Source organism: Epinephelus fuscoguttatus, linkage group LG6, assembly GCF_011397635.1.
Source record: "Epinephelus fuscoguttatus linkage group LG6, E.fuscoguttatus.final_Chr_v1".
Lineage (NCBI taxonomy): Eukaryota > Metazoa > Chordata > Actinopteri > Perciformes > Serranidae > Epinephelus > Epinephelus fuscoguttatus.
The window spans coordinates 17,701,025-17,715,634 of NC_064757.1; the positions used below are offsets into that span (position 1 = coordinate 17,701,025).

A 14,610-nucleotide genomic window follows, 5' to 3' on the forward strand; every position below is an offset into this window, starting at 1 on the left:
GTACCATCGGACATTCTGGCAGCTGATCAGAGTGTCACATGATCTAAGTGACTGTAGGCCTACATGTCTGCCCAAATTTCTATTGTCATTCTCATACTGGGGATAGATTTCAACTAACTACCTTAATAATCAACCAAGGCACTAACCACTTCAGTAAAGTAGAAAAGAGCATTATGCATCAAAACAGCAAAGCACTCACGAATTAGGCTATAACTCACAGGCATAACATTCATTATTTTTAGGTTATTAACACTGAGTATTTTTGTAGAGGAAGTAAATGATCCAGACTTTTTTGAACTGACAAAATGAACATGTACAAAACATCAGATGACTAATATTAGCACATGTAAAAATAAAAACAAATACGTATGACATAAGTACATGTGAAGAGTATAAATAACAGTATTTCAAGACAATTCAAATAAACAAGCAGACAAAAAAGATCAACAGGGATACAAGCATACAGAGGGGGGAAAATTATATTCAGACTGCATAACTTTTCAAAAGCTTGACACTTTTATTTTGTTTTTTGATAAACTGAATGGTTTGAGATCTTTAAAAGGAGGTAACTTACAGAATTTCTGTCTGTGGATACAATATTTAGCATTTAGAAAAATAAAACTGACAAGGTATTCAAGAGCGCTAAATAAATGATCCATACCTGCTGTAGACTCAGTGCACGTATTACGTCACTCACTGACGCGCCACAAAGTGGGTTGCCAGGTTTGTTGAAATGTAACCCTGACGATCCTCCGTGTCTTTAATGCTCTGAAAAGGGGGGTATGAAGCCCAACATGGCAACAAATCACACAACAAAAGGAAGTGAGGCTCGTAACGTTACGCACTGAATATTTGTGTTTTATATAACCTCTAGAAATAACAAAGAAATACCTCCTACTTTGGGTCTTTGGCTCAAAAGAAGAGTTTAAACCGTCTCAACAAAGATGGAGTGATAAGGCAGAAAGGTGAGCAGCAAAACATAGCGATAGCGCCATTTGGGTAGCTTTTAGCTTGCTATGCTAACATTAGCATGCCAGGCCAGCACACTATCCCTACACAGCGATAACATAAGAGCTAAACATAAGCTAACAGTCACGTGAAAATATCATATTGAACAGACGTGTTGATGGTTAAAAAGATAAACGCAACCCCCCAAAGGTCAGTGATATTAATTAGATAATTATAACCAGTACGTACATGGCAGTAATGGGTGGTGCTATCCGTGGACAAAACAACTGCATGTTTGAACGTCAGACTATGCTAGGGCTGTAACCATCGATTATTCCCTCGATTTGTCGTTTGCTATAGGCGCATCTACAAAACAGCGAATGATCCGATGTCCATCACTTTCCCAGAGTCCAAGGTAGCGTCTTTAAATGTCTTGTTGTGACTAACAGTGCAAAACCCAAACATATGCAGTTTACTATATTAAAGTTCAACGTGGTATATCAGATCATATTCATAAGAGTCATATCACAAATCCTGCTCTGTAGAAGTGTCTCATAGCAGAGGAGTACTGCTATGGTTTAGTATGGCACTTCTATAAAGTAAAGGGGCTCTCAAAAACATATAAAAGTTTCAACCAAGCTGTGAGATAACACTAGTTACTGCAACTGGTAAACTGATCTTTGTGCAGTAAAATCAGTAAAGTGCCCTTTTATTATATTATTTAATTTAATCTCAATTAATCATTAATTTGTCACATGGAATTATACAAAGTGCACCTGCAGTGAAATGTGATCCATCAGCTCTTGTAAGTAGTGCACTGTTATTTAGTCCGTGTTGCATCTCCTTACACTGTTGGGTGCTGTTTTAATAATTGTCCATGTTTCTGGATGGTTCTGGCAATCCATGGTTTCTGGTTATGAAATGACTGCTCTGTCATAACGTGAATCAGAGGATGTGAAAGTTCCTGATATCCTTTTGTAAACTGATGGAAAATTTGCCCCCCACAACTTCCTTGATTGAGGGCAGTGAAAGAAATGTTTTGTTTTCCTGGCCTGTCTCAAATAATGCATTTTGGCTTCTCTCTCCCAGATAGGTTTGAACCCACACAAGTTGTTGAGCCCTTCCCGGGGCCCTTTTGGGCCCAGGAAGAGGATGCATCGTGGTGGGGATAAGGACTTCCAGATATCAGCACGAAAGATGGGCACATCCTTGCTTTTCCAGCTGTCAGCTCATGAAAGAGAGCTGGATTTGGTATTTCTGGACCACAGCTATGCCAAGCCATGGAATGCTCACCCAGACGCCAGCAGTGCCCGGCCCACAAGGACACTGTTTGTTACTCCTCGTCGCCAGCCTGAACCCTTGTCGTGAGTCAAAAAGCTCATAATCTGTAACTGAACTAGATATAAGCTTGCCGTTTGGGATCATTATCAGCTTTTACATCTGTTTCTTAGCTCTAGAAAATGAATTCCATAGTGATCTATTTGACCACAACTACTTTTTCTGCCTTGCAGTAACTTGATATTTTTTCTCTGTCTGCAGAGACTCTGACTCTGTGTTAGACGTGGAGACCGTCACACCAACACCTGTTCCTCTGTATGATAATCAGAAAGCTCTTAGTGTGATGAAGGAGTGTGAGCGACATGTTCTGTTCGCTCGCACAGTTGCTGAGAGCCCTCCACCCCCTGATGACTGGGAGGAACACGTAAACAAGTAAACAAACATTTGGAGCGATCCACTTTTCATTTATTATCTACTTAACACTCATGTTGATTGAGAAGTTATGATTAAAAGTGTCTCAATCACAGTGCATTATTTGACATAATCATTATTGTGTTTCAGGACTGGATGGTCAGTGGCCCAGAACAAACTGTTCAATAAAGTTCTCAAAGCTCTGCAAGCTGAAAGATTAGCTCGGCTGGCCAATGAAAATGTAAGTTGTCCTTACTTGATCTAATTCTGTTTTAAGAGCTTTAAATTTAAGACATTGTGTTCAAGTTCTTTGGCACCAATTTTCAGTGCTGGATTGAAAAACCTATTCTCCCTGAGACTAGCAGTTATTGCACAGTGCACATGCAGTGCCTACCTATATTAGCAACAGTGTATGCTTTCCCCCCTGGTTGATATCATAGGCACTGTAAAACAAAATATATTGTGCATGGATGACTGTTTGGACTGCAGAGTTTATATAGCTTATATCACTGCTTCATTAGATTGTCACTTTAGACCTGGATCATTTTTATTCTTCATACACCCAACGCTCAACAAATCTCAACGGCTATTGCAAAACAGTGTACTCTGTTGGGAGAAAACACATCTTTTTGCCAGTGAAAAAACCTTGCAAACCAGTACAGTTTGTTTTGGACACCAAAAGCACTAGGGTTTAGTGTCCAAAAACAGGGTTTGGTCCTGTGACAGGCAGCACTACATGCAAGAAGTAATGACATTATAAAATGGTGACTACACCCTACTTTCTTATTTGCCAAAGTATTGTTGTCTGTATTTTTAATACATGTAACTGTTTTTAACTCTTGATTTTTTGAGGAGCCTGTAGACTCAGGTCAAATGCTTATTGTAAGTTAAATCAAATGTGGAGCTTATTGATAAACCAGCATGTATCCTCATAAAGCACCTGCGTAGTTATTTTGAGTTTCATGTTTTAAATGAAAACTGAAGTATTTTTAAACCTGGACCTTATTTTCCTATATTTTTGCATCAGAGCTTCTAATGGAGACAACAGTTTTTGAAATTGGTCTAGTATTGAGAAAGAGCGCTGCAGCCACAACGGCAAAAACAGGCTGCAATGTAACCACTCTGTGCAGTGGCGCACTGTCAAAGTATGTCCACAAAGTGCTTGTTTTTGCCACTGACAGGCTCAGATTGTTATTTTAAGTGTCTGACAATATTATGGGAAGAATCCCTTCAGAGAAATAAGATGTCTTTCTTTGCCTTTCACTTGAGCCGGTCTGTTTGTGACTGTGTCTAACCAAGTCTAGTTCAAGGAAAATTCTCATCATTTTAAAATCTTGCAAGGGGTGACTTGTTGCAGGAAGACAATGGTGGAAACATTAGTGAGAGGCAGGAGTGCTGGGAAAAGTATGTTTTACTGGAGTACAGAAAGTGTAGCTTAGTGTTAGCTTAAAGGTTTTTTTTATGCATGGCTGAACATTTAACTGATTTCCAGTTCAAACAGGCCAGATCAGTGGAACATAAGGACAAACATTTTATTTCCTTGTAGTGTCTTTTCTGTAAGTTTGTCAGACACTTACAATGACAATCTAACAATCTCTCTCTCAATACTGGACCAATTTAAAAATGTTGTTTCAATTTGTCACTTTGAAACAAAAACATGGGTTAATTGGGTCCAGGTTGAAAAATACCAAAGTTTCCCTTAAAGTCAAATTGTCATCCCGCAAAGTGATATGACTAAAGCTGTTTGTAAATTGGCATTGTTGGCATAACTGTACATAGTTTAGGGTTTTGTATATTAAATTAAAGTGTGGCTTAGGCTGTGAACTCTTTTTAATTATTAAATAAACAATTATTGAAATATTGCTGACTCTCTAGTATGATCTTGTTTCCCATAGGCTTCCAACGAGCCAATTTTGCGGAGAATAGCTGTGGACAAGTGTGCCAGGAAGGTGCGGCATGCATTAGCCAGTGTGAACTGGGACACCAAACTGACACAGTGGTTACACACCACCATGATTGAATCCTTAAGCCTCGCTATGCTTGCTGCATACCTGGATGTGCTGCAGACTCTTAAAAGCAAGGTATGATGTGTGTAATTGAATTAAGAATAAGAGTTTGCATCAATCTCAGCAAGATCGGAACATTGTGATTCATTTCTATTTCTCTGTGTGTCTTGGAAGTTGCCGTTGCTGATCGACAGAATGTTGCTGACAACAACAAAGACTGGCGCTCCAAGTGCAGAGGCCCTGTCACTGCTACTGAAGCGGCCCTGGGACCCAGCTGTTGGAGTTTTGTCTCAAAACAAACCGGTAATGCTTACCATTGTAATAGAAAGCAATTTTATACATTGTTTTTACTTTGTTCTTCATGATATGTAACAGTACTAGGCCAGATTTCTGATGGTTTACTTCTATGTTTCAGAGCAAGCTTCCTGGATCTCCACTCATCCTAATCGCACCATCAAGCCCAACCAATCCTGCCCTCTCTACCTCGCGGCGAATGAGATTCTGGCAGTCGCAGCTCTCCTGTTTGGGAAAGGTCTTAAATCTTAACCGAGTTAAATTAATTTGAGGTTTTTTTTTTCATCTCAGAATAGTGTCTATAATAGCTGTTTCTTTGTCAGGTCATCCCAGTGCACACTCACGTGAACAGCGGAGCCAATATTGGCATCACACAGTGCTTGGAACACATGTTGGGCACTGTCAGGGCCAAGGTCATGGAGGTAGGATGTTCTGTTTTTTATTTGCTACTCATGTGACTTTAGTTGCAGTGTCATGGTGATGTTTGTGAAATCCATGTAGTTGATTTTTTTAATGTGCAAATTCACATTAGCATTCATTGCACGAAAGATTGCAGAGTGCTGTTTGTTTGTGTGTGCATTATGTACTGGCAATTCTCATTACATGCACATTAACCACAAACTGACCTACCAGACACGTTATGCTAAAATGTCTGTTAATGAAATTAACTGCCCCAAACAATTATCTTGTCTCTGCGGTTTCTTTTAACACTTCAGTGATCATGATTGTGATGGCAAAATGGGAAAAAATAGAACCATGCAGAATACAGCCTCTGTTTTGTTCTATGTTTGACTTTTGTGTCTGCAGGTGTATTGATTATGTGTTATAAATTTAACCACCAGGTTCACAGTCACTTTCCCCACAAACCCATTATCCTGGTTGGCTGGAACGCTGGTGCTCTCATCGCTTGTCACGTAAGACTTTCTGTAACATGTCATTGTCATCTAATGTGAGGCAAAACAGTTTTTATCCAATAAAGAATACAAATGTTTTTCTTTAAAGCATCATTAGTTAATTAAATACTGTTTAATTACAGGTATCCCTAATGGAGTATCTGACCGCTGTGGTGTGTCTTGGCTTCCCCCTGCTAACAGTCAACGGACCAAGAGGGGTAAGACCCAAGACAATATCTTCCAGTGATAATCATGTCGTTACTTCTTTTATTTTATTGCTTCTACTCAGAAAAAAATTGGCCTCAAGTCAGTAGCTGTAATGAATGTTAATGTGCTACTTGTTTGCAGGATGTGGATGACCCCCTGCTGGACATGAAGACCCCCGTATTGTTTGTGGTTGGCCAGAATGCTCTGCAGTGTAGCATAGAAGGCATGGAGGAGTTCAGAGAGAAGCTGAGGGCAGACAACAGCATGGTGGTGGTGGGAGGATCAGATGACAACCTCAGGTCATTCACAACCTCTAATCAGCCATTTAAGAAACAAGAAATATCAGAATATAATATATTCTTTCGAGCTGAATAGAGGGATTTTAATATCATTCAGTCGTAATAGTAACGCCAAATGGTTTCCCTCCACAGAATCAATTCAGCGAAGATGAAATCAGAGGGACTGACACAGACCATGGTGGACCGCTGCATTCAGGTTGGTCCCTTTAACTGGAAATACTAAGTTTACACCATTTTCTCTGGAGTTTTTCCTCCTCTGCAGAACCTTTTTTTAAAAGACAAAAATGCCTATGATGTTGACAACAAAAGTCTTTTCCTCTTTCACGATTGATCTGCAGGATGAGATAGCTGACTTCCTGTCAGGTGTCCTCACACGGGCAGAGGGACACGGCCATGGCTCGGGGGAGATGAGGGACATGGACACAGAGAAGAAGAAAAGGCCTCGTCGGGAGCTTCCCTTTGACATGGAGAGAGGACGACCTTCCTCCCCTGCGCTTAGAGTTCCCATCTCACCATCAGGTTCAGAGGTCAGTGAACAGAAGCCCAACATTTTGTAATTGGTTAGAAGTGTCACTTATTTTTAGCCCTTAGATGAACCACCATGGCTGCTTCATGGAATAATAATCAGCTACAGTTTCATTATGTTTATAGTAGGGGTGAGGGAAAAAAGCATTTCTTAGATGCATCGTGAGTCGCTCTTTAAAGATTACATCTTGATGTGACTAACCAGAAATTTCAAACCTACTTGTCGACTTTGCTAAGAGCGGCTCACACCCGCCACGGTTGTCATATTTTGTTTTGAGGGAACTTACTTTTATTACATGTAACGTAAGGAGTTGTTAGTATTCGATTAACGTTCACTTTACCTGTTTCTCTGCTATGTGTATGGACGGGCACAGAGAGTGCCTGTTAGTGACAGCAAAACGCAGTGAAGACTCTCACACAGAGCTGAATAAAAGTAATGCACATTAATTAGATAAATATCATACATTAAATAATTAGTATGCTTCTTTCAGAGGGGCAGGGGCTCCTGTTAGGGGGGTGGGTGTTTTATAATTGCATTGTAGCCCTCTGAATCGGAATCAAATCATGATCCCCACCCCTAGAGTATAGATTGCTTTGAATCCTCAAAATTGGGTTCGTTTTAGACTAGCTGTCCAGTAGTAAAAAATGTAAGAAAAATGGTAGTGTTTTGAAAGTCATTGCATCTTCTACAAAAGAAAGTGACGCTATCTCACATTTTATTATTTTTGCTGAGCTGAAAAAATGCTGAATAATATTAAATTGTAGTGACAGACAATCATGAAGGTGGGATATTTTTAATGATGGGTTTTCACCTCCTCCACTCACTAGTATTACAGAACTTGGGAAATAAATATGTCCTATATTCTGTGGATTTATAATAATCTTACCATTTGCAGACCGCATTTGCACTCTAATGAACAGACCTGGTTTGAGCTGGCTGCAGCCATTTTCAGTTCAATTCAAGCATTGCTCCAAATCAATACTGAAAGCTGTAGGTTTACATGTTCGATGACTGACACTAATGAATCATTACTCATCAGGTGTTTCTCCCCTTCACTGTCCCCAGGATCTGTCTAGTGTCTGCAGCAGTCCCACTTCAAGTCCCAAACCCAAGACGTCTGGTCTGTCTCCAGCACAGAAGTCCAGTCTGATCACGGCCACGCAGCTCCTCAAGACACACATGCAGCGCTCTGGCACAGTGCTCACTCACAAGCAGGCTCAAGGTTAGCTCACCACCTCGCTTAAATCTGGATGCACTGAAAACACAGTATGCAGTCACGTTCACCAACATGTGCGCAGTGATCCTTGGTACCTGTGCGTACACAGAGCTCTCACTTTCGCCCCACTTGTTTATGTAAACTTGTCACAATGAGTCATTCACCTCAACTCCTGCTGAGCTGAACAGACGGGGTGGCATGTGAGATGTGAAAATGATTGCAAGTAAAGGAATTTAAGACATTATCACGCCACTACTTCTGATAGGGTGAGATAGAACGTGACTGAAATACTCTCCTCTCATCCTCTGTCTCTTCTCTTCCTACAACTTTCTTTTCCGGCTTTCTTTCTAATTCATTCCAGCTCAGTTTGCTGCTTTTATGAAACAAAACATGCTTGTGAGGAAAAATCTTCCTCCTGGCACCCCTCCTTGTATCTTTGGTAAGTATCTATCCCTCTTCCTTTCTCTTTCCTCTGTATCTTTTCACTTCTTTCCTTGTTTCCATTGCCCTAGTTTTATATGAATGTCACACAGTGAAATACTGCACTGGCTCCTCACTTAACTCCCAGTGTCATGCTTTGAACTTTACAATTCTTGAACTCAGAATAGAACATTTTATATTGCTGAACCATTTTCAGAGCAGGTTTATATTACATACAGACAGGATGTTATATCAATATTGGGGAGACAGAGGGATAAAACAGCCCAGGTTTAAGTTCCCCCAGCAGTATAGTCAATATCTCTGTTTTTGTGTGTGTGTGTGTGTGTGTGTGTGTTTGTGTGGTGCAGTGCCAGTGACCAGTGATCAGATGGAAGGCCTGGACAGAGATGAACTGAGGTCCCATGGCAAGAGGAGGCAGACGCCGAGTCCCACGCCAAGCAAAGCTTCCAAGAGAGCCAAGATCAAGGTCACCATTGTTTCCCAGAGCGAGTCAGCAGGGGGCACCATCAGCCCTGCTGCACAGGAAGGTACAAAACCTGGTTTTCCTACCCTGTTACTTACATGTGATACCATAAGCAGTAGATGATACAGGGCTGAACAATTTTGAAAAAATCTGTAATTGCAGCTATTTTGACTGATATTGCAATTGCTATATGAGTTGCAATATTAGCAGGAATTATCAAGTTTACATAATTATTCTCCTTTTCATTGAAAACATACTAAAATGATTGTGGTGTGATTTTTGCTGGGGTCTGTACCCAAGCAAGATGTTTTCATAAAGGTATATATTGGGTTTAAGTCATGGAAATAGTAAAAAATCATAGTTTGGAAATGTCGTTGAATTTTGTTGTGTGTAATAAGATTAATTGCTACTGTAATCTTTTGTGGATAACCCACGTAATGTCCCAAACATAGCCAACTATTGGTTGTTGAAAGGTCTTGGAAAAAATTTTGAAAATGTGAGGGAACACTATACTATGCAAGAATTATCTGCTACTGTTTGTAAACAGCGCTACTGGCAAAAGTGAAAGCCAACCCTAGATTCACACCTCTTGATGATTTACCTCTGTCTATCTTTTTTTTGGCGCTATGTATACAGTTTTCATACCTTCCTCTTGGGTGCATGCTGTGCCCAGGAATTTCCAACACATTGCAAAACAAAAAGAAACTAATAAAATACAGGCAAATGATAAATACACCATCACACACTGTTATATGGTCATAAGTGATTATAGGTGAGGTTGTTTTTTTTTTTTTTTGTTAAAGGAAAATCCTGCATACAGTAATATGTCTTTAAGTCTGTAGAATATGATGTGTAGGCCAGGACATCGCTGCAGCCTCTTGTTGTTGTTGTTGTTGTCTTGTGTATTGATAAAATCAGCAGTGGACAGGATGGGGCAACAACCTCTTGAAGCTCACCTTTGTACAGATCTCAGGATAGAATGATGAGAAGAGAAACATGTTTTTGTTTGGTGTACAGTTTTGCTAAAGTGAAAGTAAGACTTTGGAAAACCACCACAGGTACCATACCTTTTAAGGAATAAATGAACTACCTGGCTTTGTTATTGTTTCGGGCTGTTTCTAAAGAACAACCTTATAAAGTTTGTCTAACCGGTACATCATGATGTGATTGTTTTTCAATGCAGTGGGTGTCTCTGGGAAGCCCTTAACTGTAACAGTGGGACAGACTGTGGCTGGTGCCAAGGAGCTCTCCGGACTTCTCACAGGCCAGCGGTAAGCTCGTCTACCCTGCAACAAACAGGCGTATTCAGTATAGAGCGCTTAAACCCCTAATCATGCCTACACCCATGCCCACACCCCCACCCTTTTGGACAAAAGTGTGTCTGGTGCAGAGGGATTGATGAGTGGTGTAGTCTGGGAGCTGAGTGATGGCCAAACATCACTTGCTGGGGTAGCTCCTGAGTAGATTGGTGGTTGTGTGTCACTGCAGGTCTGGTAGTCTCTCAGAGGTATCTGGTGCCCTGTCCCCAGGCTCCAGCTCATTCAGCAGCGTGCAGCCTTGCATGGTGTCAGGGTCCTCCACACCAGTCCAGGCGCAAGCTCCGGCTACTGCCCAAGGTATCTCTGTCCTGTCCTGCACGCCTGTTTGCACTCGCAGCTGTGCAGCTAATCTCAGCACAGTAACCTCAACACACAGTGCACTTCTAACGATTTGTTAGAGTGAAATTTTGAACACTGGATGAGAACAGTGTGTTAGGACAACATATTTAAGCAAACATCATCATTGATTACCTCTTGCGCCATCGCTGTCTTGTCACTGTCCCGAACCTTACCCTTTGGACATGACGTGCATATGGTGTGTTTGTGTGTATGTGTATGTGTGTGTGTGTGTGTGTGTGTGTGTGTGTGTGTGTGTGTGTCCATCTAGTTTAGGCCTGTGGGGAGGATTTGGTGGAAGCGCTTTGTAAAAGGAGTTCATGTGTATTTCAACCACATTTCAGCTCCATTGGTTCACTGTGTTTGTGTTTGTATGCAGCAGCTTCCGCCAGCAGTCTGCTACAAGGCCTAAGTTTCAGTCTTCAGGAGATCGTCACCAAAGCTCCTAGCTTGCCCACCACAGCAGCCAACCCAGGCAGCACCCAGGTACCCCTTGGTTACATAGCAAAATATTTTGAATGACCTCAATGGAGGATTTGCTTGTGTAAAGAGTTAGTTGGATTAATCATGAAAAACAACCAGTTTGAGCCTGTCAGTAGTGTGTATGAGTGAACAAAAATCAATGCATGTTGTTATTTTTAGAATATGCATTTATTTTAAAATTCCCATGGCATGTCTGTGCTGCCATTTCCATCCAAGTGCACCTCCTTCCTAAACATTTAAATGGTGCTAGCAGCCTTGCGCCAGGCAGATAGTGACAAACAGCCAAGAAAAAGACAATGAGGATATTTACTTCCCTCGCTAGAATAACTCAGAAGTGTGGAAGTATTTTGGATTTCTGAGAAAAGACGGGTCAGCAGACAAATCACATGCAATATGCAGACAGTGTCATTGTGCGATAAAATACTCGTGAAATGTGACAAACCTTGCCAGGCACCTACAAAGGAACACATTATCATTAGTGTTAAACGAATACTTCACCCACAAAATGACCATTTGGAAATCAGTAAGTCATGTCGTGTTACCTTGAATTCATGAAGAAAACATTTTTTCTCACATGCCTCCTTGGAAAACAGCAAACATATTGATTTATTGATTGATTGGGGACCATGTTAAACAACAGCAACGTCTGTTTACGAACCACTCAACTCACATAACTTAGGCAGAATAGTCCAACTGTCTTTATCCAGTCTTATGCTCAGTACTTCCCTAACAGTTCAGTAAACACAACAGGTTAATATATAAACTGTTACAAAAGTTTACTTATAGGAGTTCATCCTCTCTGTGTTGTCTTTGTTTATGACAAGACCTTAAACTATTTGTTTTTCCTCTCCTTCTCCACCCTCAGGCAGTCTGTGGCAAGCCCCAGGGTCAGGTCCTGAGCTCCGTCGGCACCAGCAGCAGCACTCTGCTCCGGGCGTTGCCTGTGGTCACCACAGGAGGAGTGGCTAAAACCACCGCCATCCACCAGCTGCTCACTAATGGCGGGCTGGCCAAACTTGCCAGCAGCTTGCCCGGCTTGGCACACATCACCAATCAGACCGCTGGTATGTCTCGAACTGCCAAAACACGTCGGCCACGTTGAATGCTCAGAGTTCATTCATCCTTTGTTTTGGAAACACTAGTTCAGGACGTCTGTAGGCCAGGGAGGATCGCCACAGTAGAGGACTGTGGAGGACAGCTTTGTCGTCGTGTGTGTAGATAGTTTGCCTTGAAGAGCCTGACTGATATAAGATGTGCAGAGTCACGTGCGCAGCAGATATAGAGCATCTGAGGACAGATCAGTGGCGTACAACATGTTTTGTTTTCATGTTAAAGAGCCATATGGGAAATTCAAGGTCAAAATTTGGAGTTCCCAGCTTATGTTTGACACATAATGTTTATGTGGAAATGGATGCAAATGTAAAATAAATATTAATGTATGAAACCATTTGATGCAGACGAATTGTGAATTATGTGCAAACCAATGTGGGTATGGTTGACCAAATTCAGAACTTCAATCCAGACTGCTTTGTATGTCAGATGTGTTTGTTAGAGCTGTCATTTCATGTTTGTGTTGATTTTGTTTGCCTCTTCATGTGGTAACATTTTGTAAACCCTTCCATTAAGTCACCTGCTTATAATACCCATATGTATGAATGCTGACCTCCGACAGAGACGTGTTGAACAGCAATAACGTTAGCACACGGCATTACCCGAACTCTGTTCCTGTTGTTACAATAAAGACTGGAATCAAACTCATGTTTTCATTGCTCCTGTTTTTTTTCTCCTTCTTTTTCTTTTAGCGTGAGTTCTTTTAGTCGTGTTGTCACCCCCCCGCTCACCTCACCAACTAAAGCTCCAGATTTGCTTTTACCTCTCATTATGTTCATTGTCCAACAACCTGCTACTGTTTTAATTTGCTAACCTGACCTCAAAGCACAAAGGTGATGCCAATGACCTCCATCACAACATGACAGTCAAATGCTTTACTCCATTTTTACTCCTAGTGTATTCTGTGGGTTAGCATGCCTAGCTGTTAGTGCTGAGCAGTTTTGTTTGTGTGTCAGTAGGGCAGAAAGCCCCCACTTCCATAACGGTGACCCTGCGAGGAGCACAGCCGAGTAGAGTGGGATCTCTCAGCCAAGCTGGCGAGGTCGTGACGCCGGCTCGCTCCCTTGAGCCTAAGGTGTGTGTTATGTAAGCATCTTAACAGCTCCTGATAAAGGCTCATTGTACTTGCAGCTCTTTATTTGGTTACTTATTATTTCCAATGTGTTGGCTTTCTGCTTGTTGATTCATGCAACATCTGCCTTTTTTTGCATTCACACTGCCCACATTGTTATCCATACAACCCAAGGCAATTTATCTTGTTATGAATATCTTCACTACCATGGTAACCACAATGCCATACAATAATTGTGCCGACCGCAACTATTCTTTTGAGGAAATAACGTATTAAACAATGAATGATTAATAACCTGCCCTAAGTGGTAATCCTTTACCCAATTTATCATTGCATGTTGTGGCTTAATGTGCATTGTAAGTTAGTGAATGCACATAATGAGGTTTATATAAACAAAGACACGCTGATATGGTTCCTTATGGTTTAAAATGATGCTGCCTCGAAGGTTCAGGTGTGGACAGCGGCTTTTACTTAATTTAATCGAGAACTTTGAATAGTACAGCTGCTTTCACAGATGTCCTCTTATTTTCGAGGCACAAGTATTTGGACAGATATTTTTTTAATATTTTGAGGTACAGTCATAATAGGAAGTTACATAAATATCTGCCATGACTGCAGAGTGAGAACGACTTCATCAGCTCAGTATTATCTTAATCCATCTAAATAGGAGGCTGTGTACAACAGGGAACTGCACTTCTGATAATATCCTCACATTATTACTGGAGATACCGTATGCACTCTGAAGCTGTCAGTCAGTTCTGCAGCCAAGTGTCTAACACTTTTTTTTTTTTGTCCATAAGACTTTAATATGAATAGGCTTATTTTCCTGGAGTTCATTAATTCCACTGTGCCCTTTTACAGCAGTGAAAGGTTTCCATGTGGTGACACACCTGACGTAAGCTGGTGCTGTGCCAGAGGCATCTGGGAGCCGCAGCCTGCTGATGAGACTGTACCCTCCCCTGCAATGATGAACACACCACCCCACAACATGCAGAACACCTGCCTTACGTCCTCCAGAGAGCTCCCCTGTCGAGATGGTTGGAAAAGGCCAGGCAGTCAGTCGCTGTCAGCCATGGTTGAGCTGGTTGCTTAACCTCTATGCGCAGATGGGTAGCACTCACTCTGCTTGCACTGCAGTGGTGGTCTTCATGCTACAGTCTGTGCTCTCCTCTTATACCTTTAACATTGTGACAGCCAGGTATTAAACACATCACGTTATCCTCAAGGGAGCAAATTATATTGTGAGGATGAACTGCAGCCTACCTGGACTGTGGTAATAACGCTGTACAGCCTACAGAGGGACAGTCT

General features: G+C 41.4%; 1 protein-coding gene across 7 annotated transcripts; it reads left to right on the plus strand.

The window, feature by feature from the left end:
* Positions 1-779: 779 nt before the first annotated feature.
* Positions 780-12,878, plus strand: kansl3 (KAT8 regulatory NSL complex subunit 3). Of its 7 annotated transcripts, none has more exons than XM_049579325.1 (21): positions 780-965; positions 1,309-1,363; positions 2,038-2,312; positions 2,488-2,658; positions 2,788-2,878; positions 4,533-4,718; positions 4,818-4,946; positions 5,059-5,175; positions 5,261-5,359; positions 5,780-5,851; positions 5,974-6,048; positions 6,179-6,336; positions 6,469-6,532; positions 6,675-6,863; positions 7,928-8,084; positions 8,440-8,517; positions 8,867-9,046; positions 10,166-10,253; positions 10,471-10,598; positions 11,017-11,123; positions 11,986-12,878. In XM_049579325.1, exons 2-21 carry the CDS (start codon positions 1,337-1,339, stop codon positions 12,220-12,222), a joined length of 2,628 nt encoding a protein of 875 aa, XP_049435282.1. In that variant the 5' UTR covers positions 780-965; positions 1,309-1,336; the 3' UTR covers positions 12,223-12,878. The 7 variants fall into 7 exon arrangements, with proteins under 7 accessions (XP_049435282.1, XP_049435283.1, XP_049435285.1 ...); XM_049579326.1 differs by having other exon boundaries at positions 11,020-11,123; XM_049579328.1 differs by lacking the exon at positions 1,309-1,363.
* The last annotated feature ends 1,732 nt before the right edge of the window (positions 12,879-14,610 follow it).